Here is a 20956-nt window from a genome sequence, read left to right on the forward strand (position 1 = left end):
GTGGGAATTGTGAACATGGATGGTGTTTCGGAAGCATGGGTTTCATGTTTTCACTCTTGGATTGTCTTTAATAAAGTTTTTTGTGAAGAAAAAAAAGGGGGGGTGGGGGAGGGGGGGGCAGGAATTGATATTGCGAGTACAACTTCTGAACTGTGTGTAACTTCTGAGCATCAATTTCAAGGGTCAGTACAACAGGGCTGTGTTGTAAGAACACTCCAAGTCCCACAATTCAATGTTTGTTTCTTAAGGGGAGTCCATTCTTCGGGGAGGAAAGGCGGGAAGTTTTTTGTGTGTAAAGCGTTTACTTAAAAGTGCGTTCTGTTGATATTTAGACTTGATGAAAAGCAATCCACCATCTCTTATTGATGTTTGTCTCTTGTTAGTCCTGGTTTAAGGGTTTTTGCCCCTATGTGTACATTGAGGATGGGTGGGAATGGCGTGTCGTCCACATGGAGATGAGAACATGCTCCTTCCCCTCGCCGCCGTCTCCAGGGCAACGCGTGTTGGGTCTAAAAGCTGTGAAACACTTGTGATGTAAAGATGTTAGTTTTTTTTCGCCCTTAACCCTTAGCAGTCAGTTAAAGGGTTTGTGTGTGAGCGTGTGTGGATAGGAGACTTGTGAGGTTGCGGGGTGTGTATTGGCATGTAGTGGGATGTATAGCAGCCTAGAGGAGGGGTTAAGACTGCAGGGTCAGTGACTGGTTGAAGTCACCCATCACTCACATTGACCTGGGAACTGAGACCAGCACTGGCAGACTGACATCCAAGATGCATTCTTACTCTTTCTAAATAAACCATCTCGACTGACAGTCAGCTATTAGTAAACCCCAGTCTGATGTACCTATTTGAACCTGGAAAAAATTGCAATATGTTTTAGTCATTTTTTTTTTTTTTTTTAAGGTTATTGGATGTTAAAAAAGGCATTAGGCTTTGAGTGACAGTTGGTCGGCGCAGTGCAGAGAGTAGGATAGGTTCACCTGCACGTCACTATGGATCTGGGTTGGTTTTGATCCTGGCTGGTTTTTCAGTCAACCTTTTCAGTGGACCCCAGTCCACCCACCTCTAATAATCGGTAGCACCTACCCTCGAATCTCCTTCGCGAGGCCTACCATGGGTTGTCACAAGAAAGACATTGAGGCACCATGCATGTCGTCACATTTTACACCGGCAACAGCTTCTCAAGGTGATATCGAGGACCGTGTTAACCGCCATATCATTCAGTGTAGTAAAACAGTCCCGAGTTATGTCGTCTAGGGGAATGGGGTAGTTTAGCAAGTCTTCTGTTCTCGTATGTGTATATAGGATGTGCCTACTGAATGGCGAAATACTATGTCTGCATTAGCCACTGTATGCGTGTAGTTTGATGATAATGAAGGTAGTGTACGGAGGGGTTCGGAATGCTTCGCTCCATTGTAGTTCTGGGTAATGTAGTTTTGACCCTCGATCGGTCACTCTGCGGGAGAGAGAGAAAAAAGAAAAAAAACAGCTCCCATCTTGTTTCTCTTGCAGATGTGGGTGATGATAAACAAGTACCCTTCATGTGGGATCACATTTCCCCCCCCCCCACCCCACTCACCCCCCCTCACACTTATCTCTTTTGTTTGATTGGTTGATTTTGATTTGCGGTGGACACTGCGGTGTAGAGACAATGGGCGCGGCGTCTGAGCACGCAACGCTCTCGGGGAGCCATGGAATCTCGCCATGAACGATATTTTTTTTTTTTGCTCCTCATTTGTAATGCCACTGTATTTCTGTATTTTAAAATTGTGTAAATAAATTAATAAGTACTTGTACATTCGCGTCTGTGTAGACTTTTTTCCCCCCCACTGTGCGGGGTCAAAATTCAGAAGCATAAACGGCCACGATGACTTCCATTCCCTGAGCCATTACTACTGTTGTCCGTCCAGTCTAGTTTCCTGTTTCGGAGCACTTCCAGAAACCTGTATGAGTCCACAGTCTCTATTTCCAACTCTGATCAATATGACTGCGCTTTCATCTGCAGATACACTAACTCCAAATACATGCTCCACAAACGTCCAGTGTTAGCGTAGGACAACCACCATCACCTCATCCTAATGCTGGTCAGGTTGCCATCTTCTGTCCATGAATGTCAGTACGTTTTGGGGATTCTACTGTCCTACAAACTTACCTACCTTGTGTTATATAAACATTCTTCTCATCCAAGCCAGTCCAAATACACAAAACATTCGCTCGCCATGCTTATTGTCTTGTTCATAATGCCAAAATGGTGAATGGGAACATATTACACGACACCTATCTAAAACATGCAACCTGCCTCTCTCCACATGATCTTGGGTTTGTGACGTCTGCGTCGACTGCAACCACTAGGTGGTGCTGTTGGACAACATACCACCTACCCTCTGCAGGACAGTTACACCATACATTTACATTTAGTCATTTAGCCGACGCTCTTATGCAGAGCGACTTACAGTAAGCACAGGGACATTCCCCCCGAGGCAAGTAGGGTGAAGTGCCTTGCCCAGGGACGCAACGTCATTTTGCATGGTCGGGAATCGAACCAACAACCTTCTGATTAATAGCCCGACTCCCTAACCGCTCAGCCATCTGACCCCCAGACCATAGACATGTCTATGAGTTACACGGGTCATCCTGGGATGTCAAGACACAGGAAACAACAGTGGAATGACGAGGAACGTACGTGTGCAAGGAGGACGGCCACCAATTTCAACAACCCTACATCTTTCAAAGACTGCATGCACAGTACATGCAATATCAATGGATGGTCTATCTCATAGACCTTACTACAAGAGAATTCGGAAGGATTGACACGTGTCTTGTATCGCTGTCTCTCTGGTCACTGCAGAGAGACAGAGAGAAGTGATTAAGGACGATCCGTCACTCCTCACAGGCATCCAGAGTTTCAGATCAGCACCGCTGAAGGAGAGCCGAGGAGGAGACCAGCTCAAAAGGATCTCAGCAATCTGTTTCAAAACTTTCCTTCCTTGACTTCAATCCCTACATGCATGGATATGCACACACCAGGTAGGTTGATACTAACCATGGGTCACCTAAAAGAGAAGACCTTGACCTTATGTTTTGAAACAGGAAGATGACGACATTGTTGCAGAAATGACTTCATCGGCTCGTACCGGTAACTGCTTCGGTTTGACACTGACGTTTTTTTTTTTTGGCGTCGTCTCTGTTCTCTGACAGGAAGGAGGTGTTGACGTGTGTGGTCTCGGATAAGGACGAAGCTGCAGAAAGGCAGAGTTGACAGGATAGGATGCTGTGTGGTCAGGGTTGACATTGTTTGCAAGCCGTAAGTTCCCTGTGCCACACACACACACACACACACACACGTTAACACAAGCTCACACAAACAAGGGTATGCCAGGACAGCGATTCTCCCCTTGTATGGTGCTTGGGTCAGTGGGACCTCTTCAATATTTCGAAAAATTATACGATTATACCTGAGACTAATCTTCTGTTAAGAACATGTAAAGTAATGTTTTTGAATGCACTTTGTGCACCCACAGTACACATTTATTTTTCTTACAGTGTGTGGTCCGTTGGACCGGAAAGTATTGTTTAGGAGGTGCAAACAAGTTGAAAGAAAACAAATTTATTTCTTCATCAATCTATAATTATTGGTCACTTGAACCAGACAGAGACGCAACAACAGAGACAAGTCGGAGGAGTCCCCAGGTATGTGTTCGGTGGAGTGAAATGTCAATGAAAGAACCAATAGGATGATTGGGAATAACAATTGGCATTTTCAAAATAAATTTGTATACAAACACGTATTAACACTGCAACCTTTGTCTGATGAGTGAGGACGTCACATGGATGTTTAATTTCTGGTTGTGGGATCATGGGAAATGCTTTCCGGATGTCGGGGCGTCTCTAGATCCCAGTCAGAGTACACAAAATGGTTCCCAAAACGAATGGGCATGCATCGGAGTGTGCGTAAAACAAGAACCGCTCAGCTGTTACAGTGCCTGCCTTGAGGGTGTTTTAAGTGTTTCAAAAACACTCATTAGCCTTATAATTTAAGAACCGATTGGATGTTCAGGAATGATTCATGAGCTGAAAACTACAGTAGGTCTGGTCGTCAATTTTGGTATAGATGTTAGTCATCATTTTTACTCTAAAATGTTTACTCATTGTTTTTCCTTTTACAAACACCCATCAAACTGAGGAATTACATGTTTTGAATAGCTCATAGAATTCAGGCTCCAACCCCTGACAGTGGGACAGTTTCATTATGATGTAATAAATGAAATGATAGAGGCGTCATTCAACTGTAACAACTTGAGGTTCTTTGTTTTGTTTTTCAGTTTAGCTGCCAACGGATGTCCAAAAACAAATAATGCCCACGTCACCTTAGTAACGTTATCCTGCATACTGTAGCAGCACTGTCTAAATTCAAGTTTTAAAATAATGTATTAACATTGTCATTTAAGCAAATAAATACAACTCATTTGGGGAGCAATACGTTATTCCATATACCCTGAATATGGAAAACAAATGTGTAATACATTCTACAGACAATTATGATGAAATGTCACATATCCAGCAATCTCTGTCTTGATTTGATTATGGCGTTGGAAGTTGTCTCTGAAAGGCCTGTCTGCTAGTTCTATGAAACGTATTGTAAGTGACAATAATGTGAACTGCCATCTGTCAAGACCAGACCGAAACACAAACTTCTCTTTGAAAGAATGTTGCCTGTCTCTGCATCTCTCACTTTGTCTCTTGGTCTCTTGATTTTCATTTCTCTCTCTCTCTCTCTCTCTCTCTCTCTCTCTCTCTCTCTCTCTCTCTCTCTCTCTCACGGTTTATTTTTCCTTCGGATACACACACAATACAGACACAATTACATGTAAAGCTTGTATTCGGATCTAGGAGCATAGCGTTAGCTCTAGGTTAACGCAACCTAGCATCAATTCATTTGCTTCCACTCTGTTTAGCTTCCTCTGGTTCATAAGGGGGTGGTGGTGGTGGGGGTTACTGTACCTGTCCAGAGACTCCAGGTCTGACATGTTCATCCTCCATACGACCCCCCACACCTCGTCCCCTGGGCTCTCTGTTTAGCTTCCTCCCTCTCACCTTCAATCTCACCAATTCAACCAACCTTATTTACATACACACAGCACACTAATAATTGTCCAAGGACTAAAACTGTGACGTCCCTGCCACAAGGTAAGTTATATTTGATGGTGACTCAAACACTAAAGCAGGTAATGTGAATGCTGGACTAACAGTGAGGCTGTGCCGTTCAGCCTTGAGGAAAGGAACAGTAACAGTCTGGCAAACTCTCTTCCGTGTTCGCTGGTTTCCAAATCCATAAGCGTTTGAAGTGTAATTACCTTTAATATCAATATCCATTTGATATCAACCGCAATTAAATCTTTCTTTAAACTTTGAACATCGGCAAGTTCTACACTGGTCACAAATTAGTACTCTCCGTTCTGCCTTTCCTTTCTCCTCTAACAGTTGATTCTAGCAGGTTCTCTCAAGATCTACAGTCAAATTGGTTGGTCTATAGTGTGTTGTACTGAGGTAACACAAATCCCCACAAATCCGTTATATACTGTGCTGGAATTTGACACATCAGTCACAACGACGGTTGGCCCATATTTCACGTGGCAATGCTGGTTAGAGTAATACTCAAAATCTATTTTGCCTAAGGTTTGCATGTCTGTGTCATTGGAGCGTCTTGCCATGGCACAGCCCCACAAACAACAAACACAACATACGACACCGCAAATAAATACTGGAGGGTGGGGACAGCTCTGACGACCTCTAGGTGCTCCGCAGGTCACTTCTTCGAAACAGAGCTTCCAACTGCCTTGCACTGGTTTACAGGTTTGTGTCTCTGAGCTCGCTTTTCCTTCACAGGCAGGTTTCTGGGCTGGAGAGCACGCTGCCATTATGTTCCGGTTCTTTCAGGAACTTCTCCACCTCTTCAGAGTCTACCGTTATGCTGTCTGGTCTGATCTCCGCCTTGTCCTTCTCGTTTTCGGTGTCCTCCTTCTCTTTGATCTCCTTCACCTCTGTTTTCTCTCTCTCCTCCTTTTCTCCCTTCTCCTCCACTCCGTCCAGGGGCGGCTTGTTGAGTTGCTCCATCTCGCTGGCCCCCGGCCCGCTCTCCAGTTCCGCCCCCGGCTCTGACGACTTTGTCTTGATAAACAGGAAGTTACACGTAGCGAGCACCACAGCCGAGAGGACCACCTCACTTCCTGCCAGCAAGAACACGTACATGTAGTTCTTGGTGGCGTCCAGGAGCCGACCTGAGGAGAGGTAGGAGAGGGGAAAGAAGAACGGAGGGAGGGAGGACGGTTAAAGGGGACGTGAGTCAGAGACGGTTTGTCACCGCATCAGCAACGACGACGTTTGTTGTGTTTCTCCGCACTCACCTGCTCCGGGAGGACCGACGAGCACAGCCATGGCTTCCATCAGAAGAACTAATCCGATGGCACTGGAGAACTTCTCCGTGCCGACGATCGCCATGAGAACCTCAAACTGGAGAGCCCCCACCATCCCGTAAGAGATGCCGAAGAACACACAGAAGACCACCAGGGAAGCATAGTCGTTAGCCTGAATGGAGAGAGGCACAAAACCACCGGAGTTAAAGAACAGTTCTTAGCCGTGCATCGCGGGGGAAGAATTCCGGGTGGGTGGAATTGCGGGGCTCGCGTAACCCCGAACGTGTCACGGCCAGGATCGGCGCCCCACCTGGGATCCGATGAGGTCCGTGGTGCCGTTGAAGAGCATGGCGAAGCTGAAGAGGTAGACGCAGCGCGGGCGAACCCACTTGAGCCCCGCGATCACGCCGCACGTGGGCCGAGCGAAGATGTCGATGAAGCCCAGGATGCTGAGCAGCAGGGCGGACTTGGTGTCCTCGTTCCCCATCTCCTTGGCGTAGCTCACCACGAACACGGGGGGTACGAACAGCCCCAGCACCATGATGGAGGCCGAGATGGTGTAGATGAGGAACCCGCGGTCCTTGAACACGGAGAAGTCCAGCAGCTTCGCTTTGGCCTTCGGCTTGCCCTTCCCCGCCTCCTCTCTGTCCTTCTCGCCGTCCGCCTTCTCCTTCTCCTCATCCGTGAGCTCGGGGCCCTTGGGGGCAACCAGGGGCCTCATGAGGGCCCCGCAGACACAGCAGTTGAGCAGCAGCCCCCCCAGGATGAGGAAGCCCCCCCTCCAGCCGTACTGGAACTGCAGCACCTGGCCCAGGGGGGAGAGGCAGCAGAGCGCCACGGGGCTGCCCGCCGCCGACAGCCCGTTAGCCAGGGGACGCTTCTCGCTGAAGTAGCGGTTCAGCATGATCAGAGAGGGCTGGAAGTTCAACGCCAGACCAAGGCCTGTATGGAATAGAATGGAACAGTGAGTCACTGCTGAAATATTGGAGTTGGATTACAGATTGTCCCCCAGTGAACAGAGACCAACAGTCACCTGTTATGACTCCAGTGCACAGGTAAATGTGGATGATGCTGGTGGCGAAGGATGCCAGGATCATGCCCAGGGAGGCAAACAGGCCCCCCACCATCATAACAGGCCGACACCCGTAACGATTCACCAGCACACTGCACAGAGGACCTGAGCAGGACACACACACACACGTAAGTCGTATGCATTTCTGTTGGCCATGAGAAAGGTGTGTTTGTTTGTGTGTGTGTGTGTGTGTGTTTGTTTGTGTGTGTGTGTGCATGCATACCTGTGCCATAGAGCATGGCCAGCAGAATAGAGGAGATCCAGGCAGTGTCACTGTAACCCACTCCAAACTCCCTGATGAGCTCTTTGAAGAACACGCTGACCGCCTTAGGAAAGGCGTAGGAGAAGCCTGTGATGACGAAACACCCCACCAGGACCGCCCAACCCCACCCCCCATCTGGAGCCTTCACCCGACCGGAGCCCTCGTCCACCGCCACACCTCCCATGATCCTCTAGGGTTTGGTTCTGAAAGAAAGAAATGAGAGGGTTTTGGTCAACCTGTGTAGAATTGACTGTAGGAGCAACGTAGGACTGCACTAACTCACTGAGCTAAGGCCTGGGCTGAGAGCTGACACCAGTCTGAATCTTAGAAATGGATGTTCACCAGGCAAGCAGGGCTCACCAAACCACCAACCCTACACATCCACGACAAAGAGTGTGCTCTACATAATCAGCACAGAAACTCGCTTTAATACTATAACACAACTCATAAAGTTTAAAGATGACCGTTTCAGATGAGTACTCGTCACCTATACTAGGTACTATGGAATCTTTTTGTAGTATTTCCCTTTAGAACATGGCATTGAGCTGAAGAACATCAGTTGCTTCGTTCATTCATAACTGTTCATGAAAGATTCTTAAAAGAACCCAGTTAAAATGGGTCTTTGTGGGACTATAAAAGTTTCTCCTATGGCATCGAGCTGAAGAACCAATTTTTGGATCTAATTGGAACCTTTATTTTGAAGAGAATGTTTTATCAGGCAGATTAAAACAGCAACTTCACACTTTTTGTCACATTTGTAACCTCAATCACACCCTGCGTTCACGTGCATATTTACCACGAGTTTCTTCTTCCCAGTTATACAAACGCCCGCACGCACACACACACACAATGCATTAATAACCCATTACATTAAATAGAATGACATCCTGTCCTGCCATCTATCTGTGGCCCAAGGGAGGGAGCGGCAATGGAGCCCTGAGATTTACAGTTTCACTGCGCAAAGTGCCACAGCCACACAAACACACCCCGCCAACACCACCTTCACCCCAACCAGACGATCCCTGTCTGGAAGCACTGAGGCTGGCTGTGTTGAGAGCCTCCACCACCAGTCTGCGGAGGTCTTTTCATTGTCATTACACATTACACCCATCTTTGAGGGTAACTTAAGGTGTCGACAAAAAAGGCAAAGTTGATATTTAAATATATATACTATGAGTGTTGGTATGGCTACAGCGCATTGCCTGGGCATGGTCCATGTCCTCTATGATTGGTCAGTGTGAACAGCATGATGGAGTTACAGTATAAAGACAAATAAATGGCCTGTCTTTCTAGACCATTTTTCTTCTCCTTTACAGCATTGGCCTTGCTCTTTTAGCATGTTTGAAGCCAGCATACACGCACACCATGGCAACAGACCTGGTTGCCAATTGAATGTATATCCTTGGAATGTCTGGAAACATTGGAATGTAAAAAAGTTGTTCTTAAAGGACAGGATTAGCCTGGACCCTTCACACAAGTCTTAGACCCCAATGGACTTGTGTTAAGAAGTGATCCAAGGCCGTAGCCATGGAGTCAACATTGGGGGGGACGAATATTTTTTTAAATGATAATTTCGGACAGCGTGGGTGGTTGCCTGTCATAGCGTAGCACATTTATATTTTTATATCAATATATTGGGGGGGACATTTTGACCAGATTTGAATATTGGGGGGAATATATATTATATTTACGGCCTTGCAGTAATCCCTTAAATAACCTTCAGGATAACCCACTGAACATTGTGCTCCTGCTCCCAGAAGAACTACTGCCGCGGAAGAGGTCTCATTGAAATTTTATGAGTTATGACGTGAGACGATATGGCCTGTGAGATGCAACACGACTCGCCTGGGAGGCGGAGCCAGGGTGTGGGCGACAGGGGCACCTCAATTGAAAACGACAAAACAGCCAGGTTTTAGGCACTGGCTTTTACATTCAAGTTGCTAAGAATATGCCAAAATATCAAGCTGTAACGTTAGCAGTTGGAGACCACAACCGCCACAGTATTATACATGACAAATTATGGTTATATGACCAGGTTAATGAGAATTGGATCAAGTCATTTCACTATAGCTACACATGAGTAATGTTTGCAATAGCAGCTGTTGAATATTTCTTCCTTCATGTCTAACCAAGTTATTGTATTTGTTTGCTGGCATGTCATGGAAGACACAACGTCACACATCAACAGCTATTATGAAAAAACAGAGGAAGACATTCGTAGCTTCTTCACCAAGATAAAGCCGAGACAGAGACGGACAGACAGACAGACAGACAGACAGTGGATGCCAGAGTCCACCAGAAAATACTATAGGCTGTCAGAAACCTTAAAACACAACTGGGCTTCATAAGGTTGCCCTAAACGCGTCCATAGGATCCCGGCAAATAATTCCCATGGGCTGGGTGAAAATTATCCTAACTGTCCACGAATTCTATATTTAGAGGCCTCATTTAATTTCATAATTTGCTGCGCGTGTTAAGCAAACTGTTGTGGTGTGGTTGTTGGCCGGATTCGCTGACCGTAAACCGGAGAGCAATCCAGCGTCTCTTAGTAACATGCTCATCGCAAACGCGCGTCGACTCAAACAAATGCTCGAACATGACACGACTTTGTAACTCATTGAAATGAGAATCTAGGCCTATGTCTTCTCCTTAAACCTGGTCGTGTATGCATCGCACGTTTCACCCGCCAACCTGCACAGCTATGCGCAGATATGTTGCGACTGTAAGCTGTTGTGGATGCTTAAGTTTTAAGATTACATAGGCTAATACATTCGACCAACCCACGATTTTAAAGACAACATCAAAATGTTTACAGACTCAGTAAGAATCAGAACGACCGCATGGTGGAGGGATGAACACCTCGTTTGTTTTCGGACTCCACAGCCTGGCAGGTATAGGCTATAGGCCTACTTACAGACAAATAAATGTTAGTGTTTGCTTATATTTTTATTCCAATGCGGCGTCCCTGTAGCCCCTGTGAACAGGTGGACATTCTTGTTCAATGTGGAAATATAAATTTTGTAATTATAGTAGGCAAATCCATTCTCCATAATTCCGCGCAAGTTCGGAGCACTTTTTTTATGTGGAGCATCATCCTAATTTGAACGACATGTCATCCAATGACGAGTCTATTTCGATCTACCAAACACAGAGCGGATCGATGGTACAACATGTGAGACCATGAGAGAAGTGACGGTAACCTGTTACGTCCTCCACCGACCCCCTGGATGCTGCCTCTGCGGTCACGACAAGCATGTCTCCAGCTGCCCGCTCTCAATACCGCATTTATCAAATTATATAGGCTGAAAGTACTAGCTATTATATCATAATATCCTTGTAATAAGACGAATTATTTTACATTATGTTCAGATATAATTGAGCGCATTTGGACCCGTTTTCGTGAAACCAATTGTACTGAAATTGTATTGAATTGAAATTGTATGGTCTCTGTATTATCCTCCAAAAATGTGAACCTCAATACATTGCTCCATTAGGATACCCATACAACTGACCCCAGCAACCATACATTTAACCTTTCTACACCTAATAAAGGACAAGGCTTGTCATTGGTATATCTGCTAATATCATCACTATCACTTAGTTCCTGCTCCCCTCGTAAACCTATTCCATAATTAGGATCACAAGTGGTACCTACTTGAGTGATGCTCGATCAGCGCCGCTGTATCGCTGTCCCTCCCTCCACTCCAGCCTTAGTACCGTATAATCACGTTTATTCCTGCACGTACGAGACCACAGACGTCAATGTGAAAAGGAACCGACGCGCAAAGCTCCCGCTGGGTCCTAAGGCCTGCACATTCGATTGTTTCCGCTTTTCTGATGACTCAATCATGACTGTAAACGACTTCACGTGCTACGTTGCTATTTCCTGCAGTTTATTTCATCAGGCACTATTCAGATTAATCATGGGCCTTCACTTAGACGCTGTGAGATGCGGTGGTGACAGCGAGCTAGCACACACACACAGACACACACAGACACACACAGACACACACCTAATTGGATTCTTAAGCTCCTTATAGATGTAACGCCACTAACTGCATCACAACACAGCATACTGGTAAGCGTCCTTCGTAGGTTTTGATATCAACATTGACTCAGAACCCAGATCTCTGTTAACAATAAAGAACACACCATGTTTTGAGGATGGGTGAATAACGGTTCATCTTAAAGTATCGATAACAAAGAAGATATATCATTCCCCCTGGGAATGATATATCGATCATCAGACATGTATTCATTGATCTACGCTGGACTAGTGGACATACAGTGCAGCTGTGGTTGTGTGAGGTGCATGATGGGAGACTGAATTTATATTCTTAGCCGTTTAAAACTCTTGTTGTCTGCATCTTGTACGTCTGATGTGTAGTGTCTCTGTAGAAACAGACTATTTTTAACATCCTTGGAGGATCCCTAATGGAAAGGCCAGACTAAATGTCAATAAAAGTCAATATCCCCAGAGGTAAATTTACGAGGTAAGTAGGAGTAACACAGCGTTCAGCAGCATATCTCTCCGCTGCTCGACCAAACGTGGGAGGCTGTAATAATAGCTACATGAGGAAGCCACAGGGGTCACTGTGGTGGGGTTATAAACTCTGTTCAATCTATGAAATGTCAGTGTGCGGGTGTGTGTTTGCATGTCTTTTTGTGTACGTTTTGTAACAGTCCTCGTGTGAATCCACGTTCGGTCTTGTACAAGCCCTTACATGATGCAACACCGTGTCACGGACAAAGGGCCATGTGAAACATTAGACAATGGACAGGTGAGTCAGCACTCCTATTTCACAAGCGATTGTGAACATACAGTACCGGACCTGACCGAGTAGGACAGGGATGAGCCAACCGCAACACACCATTTACTCTTTGACTCTCTGAGGGGGTTTTCTGCTATGTACTCCCATAGTTACCACAGGCATGTTACAGGTTTGTGGGGGAAGGAGCCTGTGTTATTTTGTTGGGGGGCAGGGAGTGTGTGGGTGTGCGCTTGTGTGTGACAGAGAGTGAGTGTATATATGTGTGTGTGTGTGGACATTACCATTGCCGATACAGAAGTATTGTGGAGAGAGAGAGCTCTGTCAATAAAGCACCCTATTCAAATATACTGAGTAAGTAAATGGTGGACTGATCCTGTGCCACTTCCTCTGACCCTTTATGATGCTCCATTCCATTACTGAGATGCCTTTAAAAAAATAGTTTTTACACATTATTGACTTGCCAATTTAAATGATTGTTAATTACAGTGAAAATCACAAGATACATCCAACCTTTGAGCCATCAAAGGCAACTTGGACATTTTAATAGCTGTGTTTCAAAATGAGCTGCAGCTGTATTAGCAGTAAACCACCATCTAGGACCGAGGGTGGGCTTTCTATTCGTTTGTCTCACCATGACACAGCAAATCCTACAGAATCCAATTCTCATGTGTTTATTGTTATTTGTTTCTGAGGACGGGGAATGCTTTAGGCTGCACAGACAGAATTAGACTTCTGGGATAAAAATTGGAATGGCTGTCACGTCTTGTTATGTCACTGAGAATATTACACCAATGAGACGCTTGGCTTATAGTCTCTTTACCATCATGAAAGATACTGGCAGTTTATCTTATTTTATTGTATGCTGTAGTGTGTCTACGGAAATGTAAATATGCCAGTTAAATGGGTGTTAGATAGCTCTGGCATCTTTTCTCTCTCTCTCCATCTTTCTCTCCATCTTTCTCTCTCCCACCTCTCTTTTTTTTTCTCTCTCTCTCTCTCTCTCTCTCTCTCTCTCTCTCTCTCTCCCATGTTTACATACTCTGACTTCCATTGTATTTGATATAATTCTAAGATATTTTTGCACATACTTTTGCAAACAAGATTATTTACCCTGAGGAAAACATTTTATTTAAAAAACAAACACAATTATTTGTTTATTTATTGATTAGCTTGTCAAATAGTGTACAGTATGATTGTTTCACATGATTCCGACTTTGGCTCCAGCCGAACAACATCAATAAGCTGAATCATTTGACAGAACTGTGCCAAGATAAATAATAATGGTTTATAATCAACTGTACTCCTAGTAGCACTAGCTTTGTGCTTTACACAATAAAATGAACATTGTATTTGTGCCAGCATTATAGCTTGCTGGTTACCCAGTGTTACATGGTGTGACAGTCATCCATTCTGCTTGCCTGGGCAAGAGAGAGTTGCACTTAGTTTGATCCAATTGGGTTAAATGATTCTTTTTTCCCTCAGTGAAGGCCTCGGGATATATACTTGGTGGTGTGAGAATGGAGATAAATTAACTAGACAAAGATACACAAAGAGTGAATGTCTGGGTTATTTATGTGTGAACATGCCCACGCCCCCCCCCCCCCCCCCCCCCGCCACCACCCACACACATTTCACATACAGCATCATGTCTATAGAGATGCTAAAGCCTTCTCCGATTGATTGGCAATCCTGGTTAAACATCTTACATTACTTGGTCGCCAAGGGTAACAATGCTTTCATTCCATTTTGCATGAGTGATCTAATCGGTTATTTATTCACGAATAGCTTTACGTACATCAAGTCACCGACAACAAGCAGTTTTCCTTATGCAGTCAACTCATTAGTTATTGATTGAAAGTTAAGTACACTCATCAGTTATAGAATGGTAAATTAGGCTACTTTCAATGGCCCTTGTTCCTCATAGTCAAGACAACTGTAGGAGGAGCAGGCTTAGTTAATCTCCTTCATGGGTGAACCTCAAATCGGGGCTCCTTGGGCATTCAGGTCAATGGTGTCAGGGTAATTACTTTTATGTAACCTATGCAAATTCCTTCCTTTTTTGTCTCAACAGTCTTCCTGTTGACCTTCAATCCAATTTATACCATTTTAAGGGGTTTGTGTAACCACTTTCAGTAAATATAATAATTAATCCAATGTAAAGATATTACTGTTATTATAGGTATTAGCTAATTTGACACATTTATTTTTTGTAATTTTGTATTTTTATATATATACTTAGATTGTATTTTAAATTTTATTGTATAGTTTATTTTAATCTAATTCCACTTAGTATTGCTAGTTATGTACCCTTAGTATAGTTAGTCCTCATATTAACATTTTAGATTCCTATATGTTTAATGTTTGCACCTTCTTGCCAAAGCAAATTCCTTGTCTGTGCAAACTTTCATGGCGAATAAAACCCATTCTGATTCTGATTTAGACAGACATGTTTATAAGCAATACATGTATTTACAAAACATTTCCCCCTACCATAGTAACCACGATGGAGCCAGCGCCGGTGATCTCAAGCCAAATGTAACTCCTGCCATTGATAAACCCCAGATTCTTCAGTGTCAGTGCCGACAACAGGGCAGCACAATTACATGGAATTACAACGAGATGAAAACCTTGATGATTTTTTATTGACAAGTTGCTGACGCAATGACAGAAGTCTGGTTTCTAACATCATTAACATAAATAATATAATTGCCTTCTCTCTCCACTCAAATGGTATTTGGAGAGCAGACCTCGCGAGACTGACATTCTCACGAATAGTGGATTTCACCGGATGGAATCTCGGAAAACTGTCGTGTTTTTCTTCGGAAGCATTTAAACGAAACACTCGATTGAAAATCGTGCCGAAATCTAACGAAGCTTGGATTTTGTTTTACTGGAGCACAGGTACATTCACATATTAGTTACAAATAAATATTAGATTTAGATAAACATTTTAAATTGTTATATTTTCACGAACTTGTTCGTATACTATCTAAATCAATACCATATTAAGCCGAAATACTGATGTAAATTAGTCATAACATGTCATGGAAGCTTGGTAGTTGTTGGATACATTATCTCTCCAGCTAATGATCATTGCCATGATTGTTAAAATGTAGACATGCTTTTGCCCATTTAAATATCTGGTTGAGAAGCGATTTCTATTAGGTAACTCTGCATATGTTTGGGTGTTTGTGTCTTCATGTGATATTACAATTATTAGTAGTAAGTAACCCAACATAATTGGCCTATTGCTAGCTATCTAGCTAAAAAGCAAGGACATCACGAGGCGCCTAAATGATAGCAATGCATGGCAAAGGCTTTACAGGTAGCTATCAATTTCCTTGGAGAGCACTAACATTAAAAACTCCTTTTTTACGAGTTGCTTAACTATCAGACTGTACGACAAGAATGTGTTATCTGCATTCAGAATCATACAACGGTATGATTGCTGGGTTGACCTCTCCTTTTCCCTCTTTAGAGTAGCAGGCTGTTGTCATGGCCAAGCTGCAGGGCTTTGACTTCTGGCGGACCACTCTAAAGGGGGCTCGTTACGTGGTTGCACCCATGGTGGACCAGAGCGAGCTGGCTTGGCGCCTCCTCAGCCGTCGCCATGGCGCCCAGCTTTGCTACACGCCCATGCTGCACGCGCAGGTGTTTGTGCGCGACGCTAATTACCGGAAGGACAACCTGTACAATGAGGTGTGCCCGGAAGACAGGCCCCTCATTACCCAGGTGTGAGAACATGCATGCTTGCACAAACTCACATTCCACATCACATCACATGCTAGGAGGCGTCCACAAAGCAGATGGTGTGGGCCTCATTTCTTTGTGCCTTGAAAATTCACACAGCTGGCAGGTTGGGGCTGGTCAGACTAGATTTTCCCTACAATGCAATGGCATTGATGACAGCACAGCGGCCATGATGGCTGCACATTCTTCATCCAGATGAACATGGCGTGTTCTAAACTCCCAGCTCTTCTGTCTGTGTGTGTCAGTTCTGTGCCAACGACCCAGAGGTGTTTGTGCAGGCAGCCCTGCTGGCCCAGGACTACTGTGACGCCATTGACCTCAACTTGGGCTGTCCTCAGATGATTGCCAAAAGAGGTACACCAAAGGGAGGGAGAACGGTTGTGTGTTTGTGAGTGAAGCCTTAAAAAAATAAAGTTGGGGGGGGGGGGGGGGGGGGTTATACACGTAAACATAATTTTAACTATATCCTGATATGTTGCCAATAGCAATCAGCCCCTCTACTCATTGTCCTCATTAACCAGCATGTTAAATGCGGGCAGACTGACACAGGTGCATCGAACCTTGATTGACATGCACCTGGTGCATCTTACTGAAATCAAGCACGGTGATGAACTTGTGTGCATTCAAAGGGGGTGTACCTCAAGTAGAATCCTCTGCGATGTAACTTGTGTTTCAGTTGATGTGCAGTTGATGAGAAAGCTCTCTGTTTCTCAGGCCACTATGGAGTTTTCCTTCAAGATGAATGGGAGCTGCTGGAGAAGATGGGTGAGTCTACCGCAAAAAGGAAAAGGAGGAGAAAGAGAAGTTTCCCACTACTATGGTTTTTAACCTTGATAACTAATGTTCTTCTGCAGTGAAGCTGGCCAATGAGAAGGTGTCTGTGCCCATCACCTGTAAGATCCGCGTGTTCAACGAGGTGGACAGGACCGTGAAGTACGCTCAGATGCTGGAGAAGGCCGGCTGTCAGGTGAGGAGAACAGGAGGCAGAGCTAGAGGAGAATCTCTCTCCCACACACATGGGATGTCAGAATTGTAATCAGATGTACTGTTTTTCTGTAGTTGCTGACGGTTCACGGTCGGACCAAAGACCAGAAAGGAACCGTGACGGGCATTGCCAGCTGGGAGCACATCAAAGCTGTCAGGTCAGACAGAATCACCCTGATCAGCTTATATGCCTGTCCTGTATTTCTTACTCTCCTTGTCGCCCCATCAACATTTACATGTCTGGTACCTCGTTTGTATCAGGTACTTTAAGGTGTGAGTGTGTAGCACACTGGTACGGGTCTTGGCCTTGTAATCTGGAGACCAGGGTTCGATTCCCGCAAACATCAAGTTGTGATTGACCGCGGAGGATGGTTGTTCATGCATTGCATGCACATGGGAGACAGATACCTAGGCAGTTCTGAGTACCAGTCTGTCTGTCACAAGCTCTCCCTACAGTAGAAGTGCTCTCTGATGACCGGGGCGAATTAAGAGAAATCGCAACGGACAGATACGGAGCAGACAAGTTTTGCAGTCGAAACCAGCAGTGGACAGGGACGCAAAACTCCTGAGTTGAGTTAACCGGTGTTCCCTGTTTGCCGTAGGGACGCAGTGAGCATCCCGGTGTTCGCCAACGGCAACATCCAGCACCTGAGTGACGTGGAGCGCTGCATCGCGGAGACGGGCGTGCAGGGGGTCATGAGCGCAGGTGAGAGAACACACACACACACACTTCCATCACAACGTTTAATGACTGTCAGTAGGACAGTCTTGTTAGGCCTCACAGACTAATGTGTGTGTGTGTGTGTGTGTCTGGGCACACCCTCAGAGGGGAACCTCCATAACCCGGCTCTGTTTGCGGGCCGTAGCCCCCCCGTATGGGAGATGGCTGAGCAGTATCTGGAGGTGGTCCAGCGCCACCCCCCCTGCACCCTGTCCTACGTCCGAGCTCACCTCTTCAAGATGTGGCACCACACGTACGTAGCGGCTCTCCCAGCATGCACCGCGGGTCACAACCTCCTGTGTAGCTAGTCTTGTCTAGTCAGAACTTCTCTGTGTGTGTGTGTGTGTATACAGGCTGCAGATTCACCAGGACCTGAGGGAGGACCTAGCCAAGGTGAAGAACCTGGAGGCCCTGTCTGGGGTCAGCAGGCAGCTCAAGCAACGCTGCCAGGTACCCAATCACCTCCTCTCTCCTCCCTCATCCAACTCCTCTTTCTGTCTGCCTTCCAGAGTTCTGTTTTACTTACCCGGTGAGACCACAATCATGTGAGAATCCATCTTGCCAGGCTTCAAGTTATGCGCTTGTGCTTGGACCACAGTGCTTCAGACCAATCAACTCACCCATCTATGTTGTACCACTTAGGCTAGACCGCAGGAGTCTGGCCTAAGTGGTAGGCAGAGAATGGAATGCTGTGGTTGTCCTTTTCAAATGATGCACTCTCATCGAGTTTCTTGTGAAAAGACGAGACGGTTGTGCAGTATTTGATAGGGGACTGACTCGGGCCTCCTTGCCACCTGCAGGAGGAGATCGCCAGAGGAGAGGAGGCGGGACAACAGGGAGGGCTGCCATTCCCCCATTGGATCTGCCAGCCGTACGTCAGGCCACCGTGAGTGACCCTTCGCACCGAGAGCGATCTCACACTGGAACACAGAAAGGTTGTTGCAGCCATCCAAGTGCCGTGGCCTGAAGAGCCCCGATTTCACCGTCACTGTCGCCCCTCAGGCCAAAGGAGGCGGTCGCCAACGGTAACGGCGCGGAGGTGAAGGCGACGTGTCACAAGAGGGCGCTGGAGGACTCGGACAGGGGCGCCGACGCCGACGCGCTCTCCAAGAACAAGCTGAAGAAGAAGGCGCGCAACCCCCACAAGAACTTCTGTCCCGAGCACAAACGTGAGCTTGGCGCCCCCCTCGCGTCTTCCCGACCAACGTGTCGTGGCGCCGACTCAATGCTCGTTGATGCCAGATCGAGACGCGTTGGTCAATCGTGTGTTTTCGTTTCTCTGCAGCAAAGTATATCAAGTGCGAGCAGTGTGGCAACCCAAAGGTAGGGATCTGAAGATCTCGCACCCGGAATGGTCCACCGTGATCGGGTAACATCGACACCGATTCAAGTGTATCGTGTTGGGTGTGGTTTTCTTGGCCCCTAAACTCCCTTTCTGTTTCTTTCTAGGGTAACAAGTGTGTGTTCAACCTGTGTCGCGCATGCTGTAAGAAGAAGGCCTATAAGGAGGTGGCGGACTGCCCTAGTAAGTTCACACACACAGACACACACACCCATGCTCACTCACACACACATGACATGTCACGTATTACTCACACACACACCAATACCAATACACACACTCTTAGCTTTACAAAAACTCTCCTTGGCTGAGACTCATGCCTTCAGTCTCTTCCTGACCAGAGAACCACCAACCTATTTCTTCACAGGTCACGGGCTGAGGTTTAAAACGAAGGCAGAGAAACAGAAGGCAGGGGAGGAGGAGGAGGGGAGAAAGGGACTGAAGAACAGGAAACCGGGCTCCACCTCAGACCCTCCAGACCTAGAACAATCCAGAGGACTGAAGGAGATTCACACTACGACAAACTGACAGTCAAACGGATGTGTGTCCCTCACACAGAAACGCTTCATTACTCTACAGGAGCCTTTCTCAATCCGGGTCCTCGTGCCCCCCTGCCCTGCATGTTCTAGATGTTTCCCTGTTCCAACACACCTGATTCCAATGAATGGTTGCTATCAAGCTGTGCAGAAGCCTGGTAAAGACCCAGTCATTTGATTCAGGTGTGTTGGAGCAGGGATTCATTCGGAATCATCTTTGCTGGATTGGATGACTGTCCGCTGTTTGTGTTGATGTGACTTTCCCAACATGGAGAACGGTGGGGATGAAAAGCAATCTTTTATATCATCAAGTTGAGCTCGTGGTCTTAATGAGTGCCTAGAGGAGGTGTGGATCTTGGCGTATTAATTGGTTAAGGCACTTTAACTTAAAACTTTAGTCCCTAAAACAGATTCAAATATTATTTCATGTCAAGGCAATATTAGAGTATTTAGATTAGAATGAGAAAATACCAAATTGTGTCACGTAAGATTTTAGTGTCAAGATCTTACTTTCTCAAACAACTTTGTGTTGTCATCAAACTTAAAGATGTTATCTTTCCTTGTTTTTATTTTCGGTGGGAAAATATTCAGACATACCAGAATGGGAAACTCCTAAGAGTTCTGCTATACAAGTTTGTCTTCTCAAGCTCACATGACAAATGAGGGAGGATAGTGTTTTCTTTGTGCTCTTTTTTGGAGCCTTCTATGGTGGTAGGGATTTCCTTGCAGTGCATTGAGGTTGTGCCTTCTGACTAACATCCTGTTCAGATACGAGTTAGTTGCCTGTATAAATACAGTAGTAGTTACAGGATAGGTTACAAAGCAGCTTGTGTTAGTGCCGGGCTGTTTCCCCTACTCACAGCAACCTGTTGACAGTATGGATCTCAAAAGGTGTGACGATACTGGATTGTCTCAGTACAGGAACACAAGATGGAAGAGCAAGACATGCATTCTGGAAGATTCTCAATTGTATGAGAACATAGTGTGTCTGTACATTTGTCTTCCTACCAGCAACCCCTTTAATAAAATCAGTGAGACTGTTTTTCTTGAGTCCTCCTTCCTGCACATAATCTTTTTCTCTTGTCCTGGTGAGTCCTTTGATTGAAG

General features: G+C 45.7%; 2 protein-coding genes, 1 long non-coding RNA gene and 1 other non-coding gene across 6 annotated transcripts; 3 read left to right on the forward strand and 1 right to left on the reverse strand.

Annotated features, from left to right (window-relative positions):
- The first annotated feature begins 2481 nt into the window (after positions 1-2481).
- LOC136940987 (uncharacterized) lies at positions 2482-3649 on the forward strand. The gene is made up of 3 exons (XR_010876427.1): positions 2482-3024; positions 3196-3301; positions 3541-3649. It is a non-coding gene; the product is annotated as an uncharacterized lncRNA (long non-coding RNA).
- A 2215-nt stretch (positions 3650-5864) lies between these two features.
- On the reverse strand, positions 5865-8263 carry slc16a3a (solute carrier family 16 member 3a). Its single transcript, XM_067233350.1, has 5 exons — positions 7706-8263; positions 7444-7587; positions 6721-7352; positions 6402-6582; positions 5865-6275 (listed from the first exon to the last, which is right to left on the reverse strand). The coding sequence occupies exons 1-5, from the start codon at positions 7926-7928 to the stop codon at positions 5878-5880; spliced, it is 1578 nt and encodes a 525-aa protein (XP_067089451.1). The 5' UTR covers positions 7929-8263; the 3' UTR covers positions 5865-5877.
- A 7094-nt stretch (positions 8264-15357) lies between these two features.
- dus1l (dihydrouridine synthase 1-like (S. cerevisiae)) lies at positions 15358-20879 on the forward strand. Of its 3 annotated transcripts, none has more exons than XM_067232325.1 (14): positions 15358-15417; positions 15995-16248; positions 16512-16620; positions 16981-17031; positions 17121-17233; positions 17326-17408; positions 17853-17956; positions 18077-18224; positions 18325-18421; positions 18772-18857; positions 18974-19140; positions 19257-19294; positions 19421-19496; positions 19681-20879. In XM_067232325.1, the coding sequence occupies exons 2-14, from the start codon at positions 16012-16014 to the stop codon at positions 19839-19841; spliced, it is 1470 nt and encodes a 489-aa protein (XP_067088426.1). In that variant the 5' UTR covers positions 15358-15417; positions 15995-16011; the 3' UTR covers positions 19842-20879. The 3 variants fall into 3 exon arrangements, with proteins under 3 accessions (XP_067088426.1, XP_067088428.1, XP_067088427.1); XM_067232327.1 differs by having other exon boundaries at positions 15995-16215; XM_067232326.1 differs by having other exon boundaries at positions 15384-15417; positions 16000-16248.
- Positions 17645-17775, forward strand: LOC136941401 (small Cajal body-specific RNA 8). The gene has a single exon (XR_010876522.1). It is a non-coding gene; the product is annotated as a small Cajal body-specific RNA 8 (non-coding RNA).
- Positions 20880-20956: the final 77 nt, after the last annotated feature.

This window comes from Osmerus mordax, chromosome 3 (assembly GCF_038355195.1).
Source record: "Osmerus mordax isolate fOsmMor3 chromosome 3, fOsmMor3.pri, whole genome shotgun sequence".
Taxonomy (NCBI): Eukaryota; Metazoa; Chordata; class Actinopteri; order Osmeriformes; family Osmeridae; genus Osmerus; species Osmerus mordax.

What these genes read in the sequence shown, in the direction of transcription:
- slc16a3a (XM_067233350.1), bottom strand. Translation starts at nt 7,928, where the DNA reads ATGGGAGGTGTGGCGGTGGACGAGGGCTCCGGTCGGGTGAAGGCTCCA. An exon ending in GTGCACTGGAGTCATAACAG is followed by an intron (nt 7,353 to 7,443) that starts GTGACTGTTGGT and finishes TATTCCATACAG; the next exon opens with GCCTTGGTCTGGCGTTGAAC. An exon ending in CGTCGGTCCTCCCGGAGCAG is followed by an intron (nt 6,276 to 6,401) that starts GTGAGTGCGGAG and finishes ACCTCTCCTCAG; the next exon opens with GTCGGCTCCTGGACGCCACC.
- dus1l (XM_067232325.1), top strand. Translation starts at nt 16,012, where the DNA reads ATGGCCAAGCTGCAGGGCTTTGACTTCTGGCGGACCACTCTAAAGGGG. An exon ending in ACAGGCCCCTCATTACCCAG is followed by an intron (nt 16,249 to 16,511) that starts GTGTGAGAACAT and finishes TGTGTGTGTCAG; the next exon opens with TTCTGTGCCAACGACCCAGA. An exon ending in GCAGGGGGTCATGAGCGCAG is followed by an intron (nt 17,957 to 18,076) that starts GTGAGAGAACAC and finishes GCACACCCTCAG; the next exon opens with AGGGGAACCTCCATAACCCG.